Source organism: Oryctolagus cuniculus, chromosome 14 (assembly GCF_051225735.1).
Source record: "Oryctolagus cuniculus isolate XC-2025 breed Fujian yellow rabbit chromosome 14, ASM5122573v1, whole genome shotgun sequence".
In the NCBI taxonomy this organism is placed as follows: domain Eukaryota; kingdom Metazoa; phylum Chordata; class Mammalia; order Lagomorpha; family Leporidae; genus Oryctolagus; species Oryctolagus cuniculus.
In genome coordinates this window covers 66,732,843-66,755,856 of record NC_142880.1, presented here as the reverse complement: position 1 = coordinate 66,755,856, position 23,014 = coordinate 66,732,843, and the positions used below count along the sequence as shown (strand labels likewise).

Here is a 23,014-nt window from a genome sequence, read left to right as displayed (position 1 = left end):
CCTTGGTTAAATTTAGACCAAGTTATTTAATTCTATTTTAGCTATTATGAATGGGATTGATCTTAGAAGCTCTTTCTAAGCCATGACATTGTCTGTGCATACCAAAGTTACTGATTTTTGTGTGTAGACTATATCCTTCAACTTTCTGTACTCTTTTATGAGTTCCAATTAACTCTCAGTGGAGTCTTTTGGATCATTTCTATATAGAATCATATCATCTGAATAGGGATAGTCTGATTTCCTCCTCCCCAATTTGTATCCCTTTGATTATTTTTTCTTTCCTAATGCTCTAAAACTTCCAAGAATATATTGAACAGTAATGATGAGAGTCGGCATACTCTTCTGGCTCCAGGTTTTAGTGGGAATGCTTTCAACTTTTCCCCATTCAATATTTTGCTGGCCGTGGGTTGTGATAAATATCCTGGATTGTGTTGATATATGTTCGTTCTCTACCCAATTTACTTAAGATTTTCATCATGAAAGGGTGTTGTATTCTATCAAATGCTTTCTTTGCATCTATTGAGATAATCATATGGTATTTGTTCTTCAGTTTGTTAATGTGATCTGTCACATTTATTGATTTACGAATGTTGAACTATACCTGCATATCAGGGATAAATCCCACTTATTCTGGGTTAATGATCTTTCTGATGTGTTGTTGGATTCAGTTGGCTACTACGTTGCTCAGGATTTTTGTGTCTATGTTTATCAGGGAAATTGGTCTATAGTTCTCTTTCTCTGTTGTATCGTTTTCTGGTTTAGGAACTAAGATGATGCTGGCTTCATAGTAGGAGTTTGGGAGGATTCCCTTCCATTCAATCATTTTGAATAGCTTGAGAAGAAGTGGAGTTAGTTATTGTAGAATTCAACAGTGAAGCCATGTAGTCCTGGGGTTTTCTTTGTTGGGAGGGTCTTCATTACTGATTTAATTTCTGTCTTGGTTATTGGTCTGTTTTGGTTTTCTGTGTCTTCATGGCTCAATTTAGGTAGGTTGCATGTGTCCAGGAATCTGTCCATTTCTTCTAGGTGTCCTAGTTTATTGGCATAGTGATATTTGTAGTAATTCCTGATGATTCTTTTTATTTCTGTGGTATCTTTTCTTATGTTCCTTTTGCACATCTAATTTTATTGATTTGGGTCTTCTCCCTCTTTTCTTGGTTAGTTGGGCCAATGGTGTATCAATTCTTATTTTTTTTCAAAAAACCAGCTCTTCGTTTTGCTGATCTTTTTTTTTTTGTTTCAATTTTATTTTTCTGGTCTGGTTGACCTGTCCATTGCTGAAAGTGGGGTATTGAAGTTCCCCATTACTACTGTATCATAGTCTAAGTCTCTCTGTATTTCCATTAACAATTCTTTTAAATAGACAGGTACACTGTAATTGGTTGCATGTATGTTTATTATAGTCACATCTTCCTGTCAAAGTTATCCCTTATTCATTACATAATGCTCTTATTTGTCTCTTTTAATGTTTTCTTATGTTAAAGTCTGTTTTTCTTAATATTAGGATGGCTACACCAGCTCGATTCTGGTTTCAGGTAGCATGGAGTTCCTTTTTCCATCCTATCACTTTCAGTCAGTGGCTATCTTTGTTGTTGACAACCAATAGATGGATCTTATTTTTTAATCCATTCTGCCAGCCTGTATCTATTCACTGAAGAGTTGAGACAATTTACATTCAAGGTGACTATTGATAAGTAACGACTTGTCCCTGCCATTTTTCCATAAATATTCCTATTGTTTATTTTGAATTTCCTTTGTACTTTTACTAGGAGATTTTTTGCCTTCATATTCTTTCATACTGATGAACATGTTTCTATGTTTTTGCCTGCAACAAATCCCTAAACATCTTTTGTAAGGACAAGTGATGACAAATTCTTTCAATAGGTCTTTATTTCACCTTCAGTCATAAATGAGAGCTTTGAATATAGTATTCTGGGTTGACATTTTTTTTTTTACTTTTAAGGCTTGGATTATATCTTGCCATTATAAACTTCTCAGTTGCTCAAATACAAGGTCAAGAATAAAGTTGAATGCAGCCATGTGCCACATATCAACAAATCATGTATATGGTGGTGGTGCCATAAGGTTATATCCCTAGTGATGTCATAGTCATCTTAATTTTAATTATACCATCTGCTGTACACACATTAATGATGTAATCACTTAATGATCCTTTCATCAGAATGAGTACCCATGTTAACTGATATATACCTGTATATCAATATTGTACTATCTTCTCATCTTATTTCTCTACACATTTGACCTCTTGTGCTTTTCAATTGAGGTAACAATTCATACACTGACTGTTTGCCTGTGAAAACACCTTCTTTTATTCATTGAGACAAGTTCTTTAGGCTTTAAATCAACCCAAAATGAAGCCAGGGGGTAAGATTATAGACAGTGTTTGAGAACTAGTGAGTCCCCATAAATCTCACCTTGGAAAAGATGACTTGAGCAATCTACAGGGAAAGCCAATCCTAGAGAATACATTAAGCTCTTGGCTCACAAAGGTAAATGACCATTAAAATTTTAAAATATTAATGGAGGAGAAGGATTTAAATTAGCAGTTAAGATGGCCATTAAATGCCTGTACCCCATATTGGGTTATATGTATTTGATACCTGGCTCCCGCTCATGACTCCAGCTTCCTGCTAATGTACGCTCTGGGAAGCAGCAGTGATGACTCAAGTAAATGGGTTCCTGCCACCTATGTAGAACACCTGAAATGAGTTCTTGGCTTCTGGCTTTGGCCAGGCCCAGTCCTTGTCATTCCAAGCATTTGGGGAGTGAACCAGTGGATGAGAATTCTATCTCCCTGCCTCTCTATAAATAAATAAATAAATAAAAAGGATTTTGATAAAGTTTTATTTCACCATGAATTTGTTCCATTTAACTGTTCTGTGTTCTACATTGGGTTACAAAATGTATTATCCTAAGACATGAGAACTAAATTGATAAGAAATGTTGCTTAGCATTTCCTTTGTTTTGTTTGAAGGAGAGCTATGGATATTGCAGTAAGAATTTGGGAAATACAGAGGACTAAAAAATTAACCACATTTTCCTTTGTTATTCTCCTAGGGTCTCATGATTCCTTCAGTTTCTACATTGATGAAGCCTCTCCAGTAGGTCCTGAACAGCCAGAAACTGTCCAGAATTTTGTCTCTGTGTTTGGAACTGTGGCCAAAAAGCTGATGCGGAAATGGCTAGCCACTCAAACAATGAACTTTACTGGTCAGCTAGGAGCTGGAATCCGTTATTTTGATCTTCGAATTTCCACCAAGCCCCGAGATCCCGACAATGAACTCTACTTTGCACATGGTTTGTTCAGTGCCAAAGTCAATGAAGGCCTCGAGGAGATCAATGCATTCCTCACAGATCACCATAAGGAAGTAGTATTCTTGGACTTCAACCATTTTTATGGGATGCAGAAATATCACCATGAAAAACTGGTCCAAATGCTGAAAGACATCTATGGTAACAAAATGTGCCCAGCGATTTTCGCCCAGGAAGTTAGTTTAAAGTACCTGTGGGAGAAGGACTATCAAGTGCTGGTCTTCTACCATAGTCCAGTGGCTCTGGAGGTCCCCTTTCTGTGGCCTGGGCAGATGATGCCAGCACCCTGGGCCAACACCACAGACCCTGAAAAGCTGATCCAGTTTCTTCAGGCATCCATCACAGAGAGAAGAAAGAAGGGCTCATTTTTTATATCTCAGGTGGTGCTGACCCCCAAAGCTAGCACCGTGGTCAAAGGTGTGGCAAGTGGCCTCAGAGAAACAATCACAGAGCGGTAAGTGTCCTCCCAGTATTGGGAGAAAAGTCCCCATAAGTCGATTGAAATGCTTACAGCTAGTAAGTGATAGAGCTGAGGTTCCTATCTGTGTATCCTAGTTCCCTTGGGATGCCATAGCAAAATAGCACAGACCAGGTGCTTGAAACTATGTAACTGTATGATCTCACAGTTAGGGACACTGGAAGTCTGAAATCAAGATGTCAGCAGTGTTTATTCCTCCTGAGGACTCTGAGGCAGGATCTGTTCTGTGCCTCGCCTACTCTCTGCTGATAGCTGACAATGCTTGGTGTTCCTCATCTTGTAGGTGCAACATTTCATTATCTGCCTTCCTTTTTCTCGCGTCACTCTGTCTCCTCTTCTTTTATCTGGATCCCAGTTCTTTTTTGATTGGAACCCACCTGAAAGATACCACCTTAACTTGATTATTGGAGAAAAGACCATATTCCCAACTATCCTATTTGTAAGTACAGGGATAGGACTTTAATAAATACTTCCTAGAACAGAGATCATTCCATAACAGTATTTTGAGTCTACATCTATTTCTCTTCTCATAGTACTCTTATTCACAATTATGTTGTGCCTCATTGATTATAAATCCCTCTGTACTGTTTGCAGAATCCTTTTGTACATTAATTCTTTGATCTGTATAACAATCCTGAGAAGTAGATGCTATCTTACAGATTTAAAAAATGAGGTTAAGCAAGTTAAATGTTTTGGCTAAGACCCCTTCAATTATGAATGATGAAACAGAAACTTGAACTCCATCCTGAAGTCACTTCCTGTGTCTTTGATACTACTTTTGTTGCTCTATAATGAAGGCTCTAGAAAGTGAGCAATCCATTGGTAAAGTCTAGCCAATCATTTACCCACAGGGCATAATTTTAGCAATTCTCAAAGATCTCTGACTCTTTCCTATGAGTGTGATGCAGATACAAAATAGTACATATTAATTATTCTTTTAAGTTGTAGCATAGGCAATTCAAATATCATTTAGAGAGAGAAAACAAATTCTTTGCAGGCTAACACTTATTTTTAATTGATATTTTGAATTATTATAAAGAGAGCATAAATGTTTGGATCCAATGTCTTGGCAGGGAAAGACAAGAAAATGAGAAGGGAGTTGGAGGTAAAAATGGTACAGGTGACTTTCTACAAATGTAGTGTGGGGAATAACAGAAGCAGAAACTTGCAGTGGGAATAAGAAAACACTTGGAAGAAACCTTTAAGCCTGGCTACAGAGAACTTGGCAATGGTGAGCTAGATAATGATGTCTAACATTTAGAGTGACTTCATCAGCACTGAGTAATGATTGATTCAGCCTGAAGAATAGATGGAGTGGAGAAAGTGAATAATTAACAGGTGCTATCTTGAATCACTGTGTTTGGGTGACATTGACATCTGATGTTGTTTGTAACCCTTGCCTGTGTTCCTGTCTTTTTGCTTTTTGTTCATTGAACTCTCTATTTAGTAGAGCATTATGCTTTTTGAGTATAATGCAAATTAAAAGTGTTATCTCAAAAAAAATAAAAAGTTCCAAGATTTTTTAAAAAATGAGCTTGAGACTGAGGAAGTGAGAAAACTTAGAAGAGGATGATATGCAAACAGTGAAAATTAGGATTATTTAGTGATTAGTTAGCTATGTGATGTAAATGGGGAAAAGAGTTAAAGGTAAGATATCAGAAGTAGAAGAGATAATGGAGGTGTTTACAGAGGTGGGGAAAAAAGTTGCAGGAACTTGGGGAAGAAGTAGGGAAGATACAATTAGGCTAATAATGAATTTAAAGTTCCAAGGGACTATAGCCATTCAATCATTAGGAATATAAGTCGCATCATTTGGAGGCTACTGGAATTGTAACAGGTAGTAAAAGTCACAAGTCATGGGAGTGGAATATTATCAAGACTTCCTTATGTTATTCAAATATTAGCTGGGACCTCTGTTTCTTTTTTTTTTTTTCTTTTTTCTTTTTTTTTTTTTTTTTTGACAGGCAGAGTGGACAGTGAGAGAGAGAGACAGAGAGAAAGGTTTTGCTTTTCCGTTGGTTCACCCCCCAATGGCTGCTGTGGCCAGTGTGCTGCGTCGATCTGAAGCCAGGAGCCAGGTACTTATCCTGGTCTCCCATGGGGTGCAGAGCCCAAGGACTTGGGCCATCCTCCACTGCACTCCCGGGCCACAGCAGAGAGCTGGACTGGAAGAGGGGCAACCGGGACAGAATCCGGTGCCCCAACCAGGACTAGAACCCGGTGTGCCGGCGCCGCAGGTGGAGGATTAGCCTATTGAGCTGCGGCGCCAGACCTCTGTTTCTTAAGATTTAGGGGCCGGCGCCGTGGCTCACTTAGCTAATCCTCTGCCTGCGGTGCCGGCATCCCATGTGGGTGCCGGCTTTTCATCCTGGTTGCTCCTCTTCCAGTCCAGCTCTCTGCTGTGGCCTGGGAAGGCAGTGGAGGATGGCCCAAGTGTTTGGGCGCCAACACCAGTGTTGGAGACCAGGAAGAAGTACCTGGCTCCTGGTTTCGGATCAGCGTAGCTCTGGCTATGGCAGCCATTTCAGGGGTGAACCAACGGAAGGAAGACCTTTCTCTCTGTCTTTCTCTCTGTCTCTCTCTTTTACTGTCTAACTCTATCTGTCAAATAAATAAAAAAAAAATTAAAAAAATATTTAAATATGATTGCCTCCCCTTTGTTGTATACCCTACATGAATACAAGGCTCTCCCCGTGATTTCTATTAATGGTTGTTGCATTCTTATGGTGTGAGCCTCCCTACTGTTGGATTATGTTGTGGGTCACTTGTCTCCTGGGATCTGGCTATGTCTCATTCTGAGACACGGAACATGTTGCAGGCCCAGTTTCGTCAGTAGTTTCAGACTTTACTGAAGATCTGAGAGACAAGGAAGATGATATAATCACAGTAATGTAGGCGATTTATGATTAAATTTCAGACTTGTCTATTAAAATCCTCTGGCCTTGGTATATTCCCACAAGTTTGTATCACATCCTCCGACTGACACTCCTCCTCCTCTTCCTTTTCCTTTTCTCATTTTTTCCCTTACCCTATGCTCAGATTTTCTTAGACACTGCATTCTTCTGTAGATTCTTATGCCTAACTATCTAGTTCTACACAGGCTCCCAAGCCCTAAATCAGTAACCTCAAAAGATTCATCAAAACAAGAAGGCTTTTTGTATAGTAACACTTTGTACAAACGGTAATTGTTCTGGTAAATAACACTTCACTCCTTCTCCCATAAGCTCAGAAAATGCACACCTAAGAATATGCTGTTAACGGGACCCAAAAGAGCTCTCAAATTTTGAGGAATCCCCGAAGGCCTGCTAGAGGTCAAAAGAGGCAGGAAAAACCCACAGAAGAGCTGAATCCAGTGCTCTCCTTTCTCTCTATGCCTCGAGTAAAAAAAGCTTCATTTTTAACTTCTCTGCATTGAGCATAATGTGAAGGCCTCTTTCATCTTCACCATTCTTCTGTGTAGTTCTGTGTTTAGGAAAACCTTTATCCATATTAGAGGCCTGCTTTGCACTCTGGCCAAGAACTGCGTTCTGATTTTACCTGGGTACAGACCAGCCTATGAGAAGCCAAGAAGAAATATCCAATGAAGGAATAATCGGTTTTCATTTCTGTCTGTTACAGTGTTATATGTACTTTGGGAACTTGCTAAACTGTGTTTGGGTTGTTTTTGCTCTAGTATATTACTATTAAAGTAGGATTTGTGGGGAATGAAATAAATCAAGAAAGTGCGAAAAATTATGTTCTAGACAACTCTCCCAAAAGATTCATAATGCTTATTAGCATATAAAAGACACTACCGAGTATTTTAGTGAAGAATCTTGTTTAAATGTAACTAATATAATGTTTTCCCAGCACTCATTTTTTTTTCTAATCACACTTATTAAAAGCCCATAAATTAATTTTGGAAAACTGTGTTCAGCCATCTGCTCTTATTCCAACCTTCTCATATGCCTCTAACTTATATATCCATAACATACAGTTGTATCACTGAAAACAGAAAGAGAAATAGCAGGGGGAAGGGGAAATAGAAAAGTAGAACCCAAAACCCTATAGTTGAAATCAATTTTTCCTCTCTAGGATTATTCAAACTACTTGTAAATGATTTGCAAATCTATCTAAAACTTATTGTACTTGTTCTTGTGCTAGAAGCATTCTCCAGTGGAGTTTAGTCTCTGAAATATTAGATGGATCTGCTGCTTAAGCATTTTCAAAACCATATTCTGAAGGTGGTGTTAATGTGAAGCTCAGGATTTTTGTTTTATTTTTACATATTCCAGCCTCCTGGCATGGCCTATAGGAAAAAGTCATTGTCAGCTGTTGGAGCTTGCTTTGCAAAGGCAATTTCCTTACCTCTGAAAGAGGCATTTAACTCCTCCAGAGCTTGTTGCTTTTCTAATCTTAGCAAGTGATGAAATCTACCAACTGGGCTGAGTCTGCCATTGTCCTCTGGGCTTTTGTACCAATGCCATTCATTTAGAAAGTCCTATAATGGCACCAAAAGAAGTAATGAGCAACCCTGGACCAGCTAAGAAAAAGTCACCAGACAGTTGCAAGACCTCTCTGAACTTTAATATTTTCATCTGCAAAATCTGAAGTTAGAACGAGATTATCTTCAATATCCATTCCACTTACTAAATTCCACAATTCTAAGATCTTGAATTTGATTAAATAATCATGTCTAATATTTGGGCTAACAAAACTCTGAGCATAGGCATTTAGAAAATGATGTTTGCCATCGTGGGTGGCTTTCAGGGAAACTAAACTCATCCTGGATTTAGGTACCACAGCTTTCAATCTGGCTATTGCTTCCAAATATTGCAGATGTGTTTTCTACATGTTAGTAATGCCAAAAGACACAGATTTTTATTTCTTAAAGATCTATTTTTAATTTATTTTTCAAATACCAGCTTTTGCACCTCACCCCCACGGAATTCACACATTCTTAAAAAGAAGGTGTGTGACTTATGTCAAGTCCTTCCCTAATTTGTGGCAGTTTATTAAGTTATGGGTATACTTTCTTACAATTGCAGTCAAACCACCTGTTAGAATTTTTAAAGAGTAATGCATTCTTACAAGTAAACTGATGCTGAACTAAATTAGACAATGTTTATACAGGCCAGCCATTTAGATGATAACAATAACAGTAAGAAGTTACTTTTAAGTCTTTTCTATCTGTTACATGCATAGTAACAGCTCTATATGAATTCTTTGATTTAGTATTCACAAATCTACTCAACCTTGGATACTACTGCTAACCCATCTCAAAGATGATGGAATTAAGCCTTGGAAGTGTTAAGTAGCTTGTGCAGATTACAGTTTTAAAAGAAAAGGTGGATTCAGGAAATCCCCATTTTTCCATTTGTTCACTTATTCACGAGCATGTTTGGATGTCTATTTTGTTCTAGAAAACATACTTTAAGTGTGTGATCATAGATATGGAGTTGTAAAAACATTATGCTAGAATCCTATTTCACCGCTATTTATGAGAATGCAAAGAGGGAGTTGCTACTTTGTTTTCACCTCATTCACTAATATCAACACCATACTGGCAGTATATTCAAGTGGACTAGGTTCAATTTAGTACTTATCTGTTAAATAGCTCCTGCATCAAGTGTTGAGGCATTGACAATGGTTAACATATCATTGTTTCTATCCAGCATCAAGTAGGTTTGAAAGGTAAGAACATGTATGACCTAAACACAACTTGGAGAAAAAAAAAACAAAGCCTATTATGATGTAGAGGAAATACCTGGAAGATTTTGAGAAAAGGGCAGCATTGTGATAGGCAGTGATGGGTGGGAATGGCTTCCTAGGAGGAGGGAACATAAGGAACAAAGTGTAGAGGTAGGAAAGCTTGAGGACAAGTTAGGGTTGGCTGGAAGAAGGAAACATATGAACACAGGAGATGAGCCTGGGAAGAGTGAAGTGCAAGACTGTGGGACTCAGGGCTTGATTACGTGTATTAGGGAGACATTGAAGGAGATGACTTGGAACTGGACTTCAGGGAATTAAAGTAATCCAATTATATATCTTGGATAAAGAGGGGAGAGGCTAAAGAGGGAGTCACCAGTTGCAAGTGGGAAACAAAGTAGGAGGTTAGCAGGGGTTAGGAAGAGAGACAAAATATGCCATCATCTGACTTGCTCCTACTGATAGCATGGCCCCTTGGTATACTGGGGACCCCATTTACAGCATCATTCTGTATATAAGGCATCCTTGGGAATTAGATAATGGGTAACCCTGCTCTTTTAGTCTCATGATCAAGTCTTTGCCTTGAACATAAGGTAGAATTTTCAAGATGTGGTTTAGTATGCACCAGTTACCAATCTAAAGCAAGGAATGAAACTACAAGTGTTGAGCTTACATTAAGTGCCGGACATGGTAGTAATTATTTTGCATGAATTGTATGCGTGGATACTGCCTGCATCCTTAAAATGTAAATACTAAACCTATTCAAAGGCAAAAATTGAATGTGAGATGTCTTACTAAAATAATCCATATTAAATTAGTCCCATAATTAATAAACTAGAATTTTATGTCTTTTTGACTTCAAATTCATTACTTACTTCTATGAAGTATGTAAAGTTGGTATTGCTTAGCACCAAGTGTATATAATACATTATCTGTTCATCTTGAAGGCAGAGTTAGCCCTAGGGGTTTGGGAAAGCAAATTATGTTAGAGACTGGGTGGGCACATCTGTAAGAAGTGAAGGTCTAAAGTGTGCGACTTGGCTTGAAGAAAGCAAACCCGGGAAGCTGGTATGGAGAGCTGCAGGGAAGCACTTACGAAAATAATAGTATAGGAAGGGATCTTAGAGGTTTAACCCTCCATGTCTGCACCTGTTACCCATTTGACCATTTTCCATTTCACAAGGAAGTTGAGGACCAAATGAATGCTAAGTGATTACCCAAAGTCCCAGAGCTAACTGACAGCACAATTGGGATTAAAAGCCAGGTCTTCGCCCTCCGAGATAGAGTTCTTTATTCCATACCCTAGGGAGGGATGAGGCTGGAGGATGGGCTGGAGAAAGTCCTGGGAGAGCAAGAGAGCACAAGAATGCAGAAGCCAATGTGGAAGGTCAAGCTGGCTTTCAGTCTGCCTTCTGCCACAAGGTGTTGTGGATCCCTAACTAGAGAGGTTAGAGGGCAGGCTTAGGACTTGGGCTGTGGGGTGTATTTTTTCTGGACCTACTTCCCTGAGGTCTCTTTTTCTCAGTATGTAATGAGCCAAAAAGTCTTTCTTTTCTGACTTGTGGGAAAACACTCTTGCCTACAATCCTCCTACTCCCCAAATTACTATTTCTTTGCTTGGACCCAGAAAGTATGGGTCTATCCTCTTAGAAGTTACTAAGCTACACTTTCAGTCATATAAGCAGCTCTGGAGAACCAAAGAAACCCTGCCTTAGAGACTGAGACCCAGAATAACTCAAAGTGAACTATAGAGCTCATGAGAGAGCACTGATCTTCAAGAAGAGCAGCTCCCTGGCTGTACTTTAGCACCCTGGGCCATGCCCCCAAAAGATTAACACATTAGTATTGCAGCTGATAATGGATGTTCTAGAAAGAGAAAACTATTTCCTTGTACTACATATGATGAAGAAAGAATATCAAGGAGACTGGAATGCTAGCAATGGAGTAATTGTTGTTTATGAGAGGCTTTCATTATAATATTCATTTCTTCATACATATGTACACACATATATGCATGCATATATGTGTCAACCTATCTATGTCTTAACATATATGACAGGTGTTACTTTGTAGTCTAAGATACTAAGGGTCACATGGTGACCTTCTGTGGTGATGAGATTGTGCTTAGGTAATGCTATAAGCCAGTTAAGGAATCAATTCAAAATGTAGGTATTTTGAGCCACCAGACAAAGGATTCTGCAAAGAAATACTAGAAAGAGGAGTCTGTCTTGGAAATCGAGAGGAAGCTCCAGAAAGGAACACATTACCCAGGCCAGATTTGGCAGACTGGAACACACAGGTATGGGGACTTGGTTCAAATGCAGATTCCTGGAGGCTCACTTTGGGTAGCATTGATCATCAGAAAAGCAAGTGCACCTCCATCTGTTTTTGGTAAACCTGGAGACAGTCAAACCCAAGATTTAGCACTGCCTTCACCAGTCTTAGCTCCTACTTCATTCTAAGCTATGACTCTTCTGTCCATTGTGTCAGATAGATTTAAGTTCGTGTTTGCTTATTCTATCACTTAGAACAAGCCTACCAATGATTTCCAAAAGCTAGCCCTCTGCTTTTGGCATCCCTCTCTCATATCACTTAGCTTGCTTCCAGGATTGTTCTGCAAATAAGCACAACCACAGGCTCCTGTGAACTAACCAGCACATTCCCACGGAAGAATCCTTAGTAACTTTCAGACTCTGAATGTTCCACTAAGCCAAAAAATACTAATTTTAGAGCTCTTTAAATCCAAACGACCTCTCTAACATTGATTTTTAACAAAGATTCTGTAGCCGCTTGCAATGGTGAGGCTGTGTGGCAGGAGAGTGAGGCCTGGGTCATCTGCCGTATGGCAAGGGGAAAGCTGTAGATTTTCTTTTTCTAACAACTTGTGACCTGAGAATTTTTGAAACAGCAATTCATGTAAAAGCTATCTTTTTCCTTCTTTCTGCTGATGCTCTAAGATTAAAGCACAGGCAAACACAGGAAGGCAGCTTTCATTTATCTGTGTCAGAGAAGTCAAGGACTGGGGAGGATTCTAAACTGTCAGGAAGTCAGGTATCCATTGAGGGCCTGGTGAGTGAGTGAGTGTGTGGGTGTGTGTGTGTGTGTTTGTGTGAGAGGACATATACTTTTCTAAAACAACATGACATAGTAGAGGTTCAACCCCTTCACTGAATCTCTGTTGTCCACTTTACTTAGGTAGAAGGATTGAGCAGATTGAGTTTAACTTCTGAAAAGAGCTAGCCTGGTACATCGCTAGTATATATTGCTGGCACTTGTAAAACCTGAGAAAATGCACGGCCGGGCTGCAGAGAGAGTAAGATGACTGTCGAGGTGGTAGGGAGATTTACTCACTCAGGTGGTAGCATGAGAGTTTGGGTGATTCAGTTAGCAATTGAAGGGATCTAGGAAGATTTGTTTGGGATTGGAAATGAACCATAGGGTCCTGCACTGTGGTGCAGCAGGTTAAAGCCTTGAGCTGCAGTGTTGGCATCCTATATGGGTGCTGGGGTTCTAGTCCCGGTTGCTCCTCTTCTGATCTAACTCTCTGCTATGGATTGGAAAAGCAGTAGAAGATGGCCCAAGTCCTTGGGCCCTGCACCCACGTGGAAGACCCGGAAAAATCTCCTGGCTTCAGGTCGGCTCAGCTCCAGCCATTGCGGCCATCTGGGGAGTGAACCAGTGGATGGAAGACTGCTCTCTCTGTCTCTACCGCTCTTTGTGACTCTGTCTTTCAAATAAATAAAATAAATCTTTAAAAAAGAAATGAAATTAACACACAATTATTCTTAGGTGTTTAAATTTTAACCGAAAAGTGATCCCTGTTAGGAATTTGGAAAACATTATGCTGAGTGAAATAAGCCAATCCCAAAGGGACAAATACCACATGTTCTACCTGATAGGTGACGACTAACTGAGCACCAAAAAGGAAACCTGTTAAAGTGAAATGAACACTGTGAGAAACGGTGACTTGATCAGCCCTTACCCTGAGTGTTGATGAACAACTTAATATGTTATCCCTCTTAGTATCTTTTTCTGTTTGTTCTACTTAATACTTTTGGTTGAATATTATAATCAATACACAATTATTCTTAAGTGCTGAAACTTAACTGAAAAGTGATCGCTGTTAAATATAAGAGTGGGAATAAGAGAGGGAAGAGATGTGCAATTCGGGACATGCTCAAGCTGACTCACCTCAAACGGTAGAGTTAGAAACATACCAGGGGATTCCAATTCAATCCCATCAAGGTGGCATGTACCAATGCCATCTCACTAGTCCAAGTGATCAATTTCTGTTCACAATTGATCATAATGATAGGACTAAGAACCAAAGGGATCACATAAACAAGAATAGTGTCTGCAAATACTAGCTGATAGAATCAAAAAGGGAGAGAATGATCCAACATGGGAAGTGAGATACACAGCAGACCCATAGAATGGCAGATGTCCTAAACAGCACTCTGGCCTCAGAATCAGCCCTTAAGGCATGCGGATCCAGCTGAAAAGCCCATGAGAGTATTTCAGGCATGGAAAGCCAAGACACTCTGGGGGAAAAAAAAAAAACTAAATGAAAGATCTCCACGAGTGAGATCCCAGTGGAAAGAAAGGGTCATCAAAGAAGGAGGTACTTTTCTCTGAAGGGAGGAAAGAACTTCCACATTGACCATGGCCTTGTCTAAATATGATCAGAGTCGGTGAACTCAAAAGGCTTCCATAGCCTTGGCAGCTCATGACAAGAGCCTAGGGTGATTACTGATGCCATAAACAAGTGTGTCAATTTGTTAAGTCAACAACAGGAGTCACTGTGCACTTACTCCTCATGTAGGATCTCTGTCCTTAGTGTGCTGTACATTGAGATTGAATGCTATAACTAGTACTCAAACAGTATTTTTCACTTTATGTTTCTGTGTGGGAGCAAACTGTTGAAATCTTTACTTAATGTATGCTAAACTGATCTTCTGTATATAAAGAGAATTGAAAATGAATCTTGATGTGAATGGAAGGGGAGAGGGAGTGGGAAAGGGGAGGGTTGTGGGTGGGAGGGACATTATTGGGGGGGAAGCCATTGTAATCCATAAGCTGTACTTTGGAAATTTATATTCATTAAATAAAAGTTAAAAAAAATGAAATGAACCATAGTTTGACCTGTTAGTAAATGAGAAAGTAAGCAGGTTCTGATTGAAGAAGTAAAATGTACCAGATCTGGATGTCTCGGGCCATATACTGGGATGCAAGGAGGGAGGCCTTCTAACCAGATACCCTGTTCTGCTGTTTGTAACCAGAGCTCCTGAGGTGGATCCCAATTCATTTAGCTGAAAACTCATCCAAGGAGTAATAGCTTTACTCTGGAGAGAACTTTTTATTTTAAACTGGAGAAGAGAGAGAACCGTGTTCTGCACTTGTACTTTTTTTAGCCAAAGAGCCCCAGGCACAAATGTATTATTGAGCATGTTGGTTTATTTGTTGTTAGAGAAAGAAAGATCACATGCCCTGGAGAACCATGAGCCATCCCAGATGGAAGATGCTAGAAAGGACTTGTAGGATTGGGGCTTACAATGGGTGATTTTGGAGAAGGCTAAGGAAGCAAGTGTTCTTTCTAGATGCTATCAGAGAGAAGGATAATTTTGTAATTGAGTTTTTCAATAAATCTCATGTATAGGACCAGAGTGGGATTAAAGTACAACTGGTAAAGAAGTCACAGTTACTTAGTTACTTATTTTAGACTAGAAAGGAGATATTTGGCTATCTGTGATGGGTACAGTGATCTTGTTTTTGTGCTTAGACAAATGTATGAAGACTTACTTTTGTAGAAATCTCACTTCAGGATGTCATGGTGACACTGTCTGAGGCTGTGAATCTAGGAAATGGTCATGTGCAACTGAGACTGACCTGGTCTAGTGTGTCAGTCAACTCCTAGTCCTCAGAGGCCATAGTCGCTTCTTTCTGCCCACCTTCTCCTTTATCTCATCCTCCTCTTTTCACCCTTTTGAGTATCATGTAATGAAAAAATAGCACTTAATCCCATTTTGTTTTAGAACTTCTGGTGTTAATTAGGCTTTTCATGTGCCTTTTCTTTGTTGTGGAGTGTCTCCTTGGATCTGTTGAGGGTACATAGATACAAAAGTCCAATCTATGTTGATAATGAGACAAATTCAAGAGTTGGTGATACCCAATCCAGGGATTGTTTTTGAAAAACACAAACTCTTCAGATTGAGCCACAGTGACATTTAACCTGACTTTGATTTTCTGTGATTTTGTTTCTGCCAATAACAACTGGACAACCATGGGGATTGATTGAATGATTATAAAGAATCTTGGGGCCAATATTGTGGTGCATTGGGATAAACTGTGCCTGAGATGCTGGCATCCCATAGGGGCACCATTTGAGTCCCAGATGCTCTTGTTCTCATCAAGCACCTAGGAAAGCTGTACAAGATAGCCCAAATACGTGGTCCCCTGCTGCCCATGTGGGAGAACAGGAAGGAGTTTTAGATCCCGGCTTTGGCCTGACCCAGTCCTGGCTGTTGGAGCCATGTGGGGAGTGAGCCAAAAGATGGAGGCTGTCTCTGACTCTCTCCCTCTCTGTCACTCTGTTTTTCAAATAAATACATAAGTCTTAAAAAACAAAAATGAATCTCGGGTAAGGGAGACTGAAATTGAGAAAGAAATGAGAATACAGCTCTCCGTAAGGGGAATTGCAAATCCAAATACCTTCTCATGTTTCAGAACTCATTCAGGGCACAAAGAAGATGAGGGATGGCAGGATATCACGTTTTCCATCAGATTGATTGATTGGCCGTTTAGGAAGGGAGAAGCAGCTTTTCCTTGTGTCGCTCCCCCTCTTCGTGGAGGAGCAACACAGGACCCTGCGCTGTTCTTTTCGTCTGCTCGGCCCTCCCCGGGTTTGCTGCTGGTTCTTCCCGGGTTGGCTACTATCCCTTCCACCTCCGTGGAAGGGCAGTTCCCCCTGGCCACATTCCCCACTTCCGCAGGGGAGCGGCACACCGCCGGCCGGCTTTCTCGGGGGCTGCACGGGTGTTCCTTCAGCTAGATGTTCCCCTTAGATGTTCCCCGGTGCATGCCGTCTCTCTCCTCCTTTATAGTCCTCCTCCGCCAATCCCAACTCGGCTGCCCACACGCCGAGTACGCTGCTCTCCAATCAGGAGCAAGTCCTACAGTTTATTGGTTGAACTGGAGGCAGCTGTGCGGAAGCTGTTTACTTCTCTCCCAGCGCCATATTGTGGGAGAGCAGATGCATAGAATAAGTCTTAATTCCAGTAACTCAGTCCAGTCCGGGCTGCTCCCCACAGATCCCCCTTTCTTTTTATTTTTTGGCGTTGATACGCGCCTGTCTTCGGTGTCCCGCGGCATACACTCTGCTCTACTTGCTAGAGTTGCCACAGGTTCTTACAAGTCCTATCAATCAGGCAAACCGAATCTGGGTCCTCTCTTCGCCATGTTGTGAGGAGGTTTTTAGGCGCTGATGCGTGCCTGTGTTCGGTGACCTGTGGCTCACACTCTGGTCGAGCCGCTTGCTGGTGCTTACCGCCTTAATCAGGCAGACCGAATCCAAGCTTTCTCATTGCCGTATTGTGGGGGAGACTTATTAGTGTTGGTTCGTGCCTATCTTCGGTGACCTGCAGCTCATACTCTGGTCGAGCTGCTTGCTGGTGCTTACCGCCTTAATCAGGCAGACCGAATCCAAGCCTCCTAATTGTTGTATTGTGGGGAAGCCTTACTGATGTTAATTCGTGCCTGTCTTCGGTGACCTGCGGCGCATAAGCTGCTAGCCGCCGCAGGTGCTCATCGCCTCACTTAATCAGGCAGACCGAATCCAAGCTTTCTCGTTGCCATGTTGAGGGGAGGCCTTTCTATTTCTCTATTTCTCTATCTCCGGGCATTCCTATTTCTCCCATTTTACTTCTATCTTCCAGCATTCCTATTTCTCTCACTTTACTTCTAAACTTCTATTTCTCTTATCCCTGCAGCTTCCCGGCACCTCACCCTGCCGGCAGGCTCCGCCCCGAGGCTATTTCTCGGCGGCTTTCCGGCTCTGACCCGCTTCAGCCCGCGGCTCGGCTTTGCGCACACACTCCGCGGTCTCGCACTTAACCCTTTCGCGTCTGAACCACGGCCTCGCGCCAGCCCCGCGTTCCCTATGTACTTGAGCCCCGCACGCTCTGTCTGCGCGCGGCAGCCTCCACGAGTCACACAGCGTAGCTTACGTGTCCGCCACTAGCATTCAATCTAAGTTCCCCGGGCTAGCCTGGCGAATTCAACCCAGCTTACGTCTCCGCCCCATGGTTTGGCTTCCCGTCCTTTGCTCCCCGGGCTAATCAGACGGATCCCAACCAGGCTTACGTTTCAGCTTCTGGTTTCAACTTTTCGCCCCCTATTCCCGGGCTAACTTGAGAATCCCAAAGTGGCTTTCGTTTCAGCCTCGGCCTGCCCCCCGCGGCTTCAATTTCCCTAACACTTTTCTCTACCCGGTATGTTTCCCTAAGTTTTCTTCCAACAATATTCCTCCCTCATTTCTCCTGGCCTCTCCCCACAGTCCGCGTCCGAGTCTGTTTGTTCTAGCTTTCACTTTCGCTTTCGACCTTAGAGATTTCTCCCAGCTTCCCCCCGTAGTCCGTATCTGAGTCTATGCCTAGGCTTTCAATAGCTTCTTCCGGCACCTTTTTCGTCCGGCTTTTCCCTAGGCTGTTTGCTAGTCTCTCTCTCTGGTAATTTCCCAGTTCTTCCCGTTTCTTCCCTCCTAAGTTTCCCATCCGTCCTAAGTTTCCTATCCAAGCTAGGTTTCCTATCCGAGCTAGGTTTCCTATCCGAGTCACGGCACCATTATGTCGCTCCCCCTCTTCGTGGAGGAGCAACACTAAACCCTGCCTAGGCTTCATATCCGAGTCACGGCACCATTATGTCGCTCCCCCTCTTCGTGGAGGAACGACACAGGACCCTGCGCTGTTCTTTTCGTCTGCTCGGCCCTCCCCGGGTTTGCTGCTGGTTCTTCCCGGGTTGGCTACTATCCCTTCCACCTCCGTGGAAGGGCAGTTCCCCCTGGCCACATTCCCCACTTCCGCAGGGGAGCGGCACACCGCCGGCCGGCTTTCTCGGGGGCTGCACGGGTGTTCCTTCAGCTAGATGTTCCCCTTAGATGTTCCCCGGTGCATGCCGTCTCTCTCCTCCTTTATAGTCCTCCTCCGCCAATCCCAACTCGGCTGCCCACACGCCGAGTACGCTGCTCTCCAATCAGGAGCAAGTCCTACAGTTTATTGGTTGAACTGGAGGCAGCTGTGCGGAAGCTGTTTACTTCTCTCCCAGCGCCATATTGTGGGAGAGCAGATGCATAGAATAAGTCTTAATTCCAGTAACTCAGTCCAGTCCGGGCTGCTCCCCACACCTTGGGTTTATGTGAATAGGTGCCTTTGAAGGCTTGTGGTCCACATGTTTCTGTTGAGTCCACTTGGTAGATACAAGTTTGGGTGGTTTATCTGTTAAAGAGAGAGACTCTGACAAATACATATTTTGCTAAATGAGTCAGTACAAACCAAATCTCTGTCAAAAGGTAAATGGGCAAGAAATTAATTGCACCTCACCTAACCAAATTGTTAAAAAAAAAATTTCCAACAACTTACTGACACCTAAGTAATGACACTTCAGCTTTTAAATTACTACATTCGGTTAATAGAATATGTCTTCAATAATAATTTCAATATAGCAAAAACAATAAAGAGTTGGAAATATAAAAATTTCTCAGAATATCTGGGCTTGGAGGATTATGGAAGAAAATAGCCCTAGCTATAGACACTAATCTTAGGCTTTGTTGACTTGAACACAAATCTGGCTCTTGCTGTGTCTGAGATTATAACCTATTGCTAATTAACTTGTTTTAAAGCACTAAAAATAATTAGCCAAGAACAGCTAGGGACTTGTTTTTCGTCATTGATTTTTTTTTCAGAAATTGCAAGTATAGCTTGATTGATTTTATTTTAAAATATTTCTTCCTCCCACCACCTCATCACTTCACTTGGTTCCCTGTGGCTTTGATCATCAAAACAGAAAAAAAATATTGTATATGGAAGATGCAGTATAGGGTGGTGAGATTAATGTATGACTTTATTACAAGTGAATGCTAAAAGCACAAACTGTTCTTTGTAAATGTATGTGAGAGTTGGCCATATAAAACAGGGAAAATTTACTGTATATCTGCTACCTCTCTGAATTCTAAACAGAAAATCTGTGACCTATATTGTTTAATTCAGTTTCAAAAAGGAACCAGTCAAGAAAATAAAAATAATGTTTATCAAAAGCTACTCAAGAATGTACATCTTTCCATTTCTGTGGTTCATTTTTAAGTATTTAATTCAAGTTGTTTGTTTTCTCAAATACTTACAACCGGTGTCCTGTAATGAATACATTGTAGCAAAACTTGGTCAAGTGCAGTTTGGCCTAAATTGAATCTGTTAATACAGACCATATTTGGACTCAAAGGAGACATGATGGATTAGCCTAGAAACTTGGCTTTATTCTAGTTTTCCTCTTATTCTTACTGGCTAGCCATTAAAGGATTATTTAATTTGACTGCATTGCCATTCAGAAAAACAGAAGGTTGCCATCAGCATTTCTGCTTTGCCCTATATAACAGACAGGAAACCTCCCACTCTTGCGTGTAAACAGAACTCTTCACTGCTCTATGCTCATGCTTCAACAGTTTATTCAAGTGTCTATAGTCCAAACACCCTCAAACAGGATGTGGCTGAGGATTCTTCTATATCATAAACATATAAAGACTCTTTAATGAGCCAAAAGCAGTATTATGTTGAAATCTCCATGACATGGGCTATGGCAGTAGAGGATGATTCAATGGTCAACCATTTTCTACTCAGTAGGTACTGAGTAGTCAACTTTATATATAAAAAAAGTATGTGTGTGTGCGTGTGTGCACTGAAAGTGTTGAGCAGAAATGTTAGCCTAGTTTACTCTCCATCTTGTATGAGTGCATTGCTTTCTTCTAGCTCTTCAAAGAAAAAGGAATTTCACCTTACAGCCGATGATCTATTGGAAGTGGTCTTATCTAAGTTCTTGATTGTCCTAGAACATGTATTTATATTCTTTTAGCATGCCCTGGACCTCATATTTTCTTCTAGTGTTTTTTGTGGGGGATTGGTTTGGTAGTGTACTTGTGAAAGTTTTGTTTTGATTTTTTCCAACATTGTGTGGTTTGTCTCTGTTATATTTGTAGACTTTTGCCCTTTTACAACTCATTAACAACTTACTTCATATAGTACAACCTACTTAGTGACTGGGATGCCATTTATGCTATGACTTTAAAGAAGCCTAATTTCTCTTTTATGAAGCAGGCCAAAGTAGTTTTTCTGGGGTCCAACATTCTTATTATGCAGTAACGGGGACAAAAATCTGTTGGTTGAGTCAACCCGTCATTAAAACATATTAAGAATGTGCTGTAAAGCATTTGGATCTGGCTAAAAAGCCCATGAGAGTATTTCAGGCATGGAAAGCCAAGACACTGTGGCAAAAAATGACCTAAATGAAAGATCTCTGTGAGTGAGATCCCAGTGGAAAGGAGAGGCCATCAAAGAAGGAGGTACCTTTCTCTGAAGGGAGGAGAGAACTTCCACTTTGATTATGGCCTTGTCTAAATAAGGTCAGAGTTAGTGAACTCAAGAGGCTTCCACAGCCTTGGCAGCCCATGACAAGAGCCTCGTGTGATTACTGACATCATAAATAAGAGTGTTAATTGTTAAATCAACAACAGGAGTCACTGTGCACTTGCTCCCTATGTAGGACCTCTGTCCTTTATGTGTTGTACTATGAGAATTAACAGTAAAACCACTACTCAAACAGTTCTTTGTACTTTGTGTGTCTATGTGGGTGCAAACAGTTAAAATCTTTACTTAGTACAGGGTTGATCATCTGTATATAAAGATAATTAAAATGAATCTTTATGAAGAATGGGACCAGATGGATTCACTGCTGAATTTTATCAGACATTTAAAGAAGAACTGACTCCAATTCTTCTCAAACTATTCAGAACAATAGACAAAGAGGGAGTCCTCCCAAATTCTTTCTATGAAGCCAGCATCACCTTAATTCCTAACCCAGAAAAAGATGCAGCATTGAAAGAGAATTACAGACCAATATCCCTGATGAACATAGATGCAAAAATCCTCAATAAAATTCTCGCCAATAGAATGCAACAACACATCAGAAAGATCATCCACCCAGACCAAGTGGGATTTATCCCTGGTATGCAGGGATGGTTTAATGTGTGCAAAACAATCAATGTGATACACCACATTAACAGACTGCAGAAGAAAAACCATATGATTATCTCAATAGACGCAGAGAAAGCATTTGACAAAATACAACACCCTTTCATGATGAAAACTCTAAGCAAACTGGGTATGCAAGGAACATTCCTCAATGCAATCAAAGCAATCTATGAAAAACCCACAGCCAACATGCTATTGAATGGGGAAACGTTGGAAGCATTTCCACTGAGATTGGTACCAGACAAGGATGCTCACCCTCACCACTGCTATTCAATATAGTTCTGGAAGTTCTAGCCAGAGCTATTATGCAAGAAATAGAAATTAAAGGGATACAAATTGGGAAGGAAGAACTCAAACTATCCCTCTTTGCAGATGATATGATTCTTTATTTAGGGGACCCAAAGAACTCTACTAAGAGATTATTGGAACTCATAGAAGAGTTTGGCAAAGTAGCAGGGTATAAAATCAATGCACAAAAATCAACAGCCTTTGTATACACAGGCAATGCCATGGCTGAGAAAGAACTGCTAAGATCAATCCCATTCACAATAGCTACAAAAACAATCAAATGCCTTGGAATAAACTTAACCAAGGACGTTAAGGATCTCTACTATGAGAATTACAAAACCTTAAAGAAAGAAATAGAAGAGGATACCAAGAAATGGAAAAATCTTCCATGCTCATGGATTGGAAGAATCAATATCATCAAAATGTCCATTCTCCCAAAAGCAATTTATAGATTCAATGCAATACTATATCCCTTTTAGTATTTTTGTTTGTTCTACTTAATACCATTGGTTGAGCTATGTAATTAACACACAATTATTCTTAGGTGTTAAAGTTAACGGAAAAGTGATCTCTGTTAAATATAAGAGTGGGAATAAAAGAGGGAGGGGATGTACAATTTGGGACATGCTCAAGCTGACTTGCCCCAAGTGGTAGAATTAGAAATGTGCCAGGGGATTCCAATACAATCCCATCAAGGTTACATGTACCAATGCCACCTCACTAGTCCAAGTGAAATTTATATTTATTAAATAAGTTTTCTATAAAAAAGAATGTGCTCTGGGCTTGGAGTAGCAACAAGAAAGTAATGAAATAGTCTTACAAAATTTTGTTTCCGTTTGTCTTTGGGTTACCAGACAAACCCCTGGGAGTGAGATTTATATAAGAGACATGATTAGAAAATGGCACAAGACATAGTTTGCAACGGAGTATGAAAATA

The 23,014-nt window shown here is 40.7% G+C and overlaps 1 protein-coding gene across 2 annotated transcripts in view; it reads left to right on the top strand.

Moving 5' to 3' along the window:
• PLCXD3 (phosphatidylinositol specific phospholipase C X domain containing 3) overlaps nucleotides 1-23,014 on the top strand; it is a 229,028-nt gene that overhangs the window by 130,085 nt on the left and 75,929 nt on the right. For both annotated transcript variants that reach the window (XM_002714000.6, XM_089313163.1), the window contains exon 2: nucleotides 3,079-3,787. In XM_002714000.6, coding sequence (XP_002714046.1) covers nucleotides 3,079-3,787 — 709 coding nt within the window. The remainder of the gene's footprint in view (nucleotides 1-3,078; nucleotides 3,788-23,014) is intronic.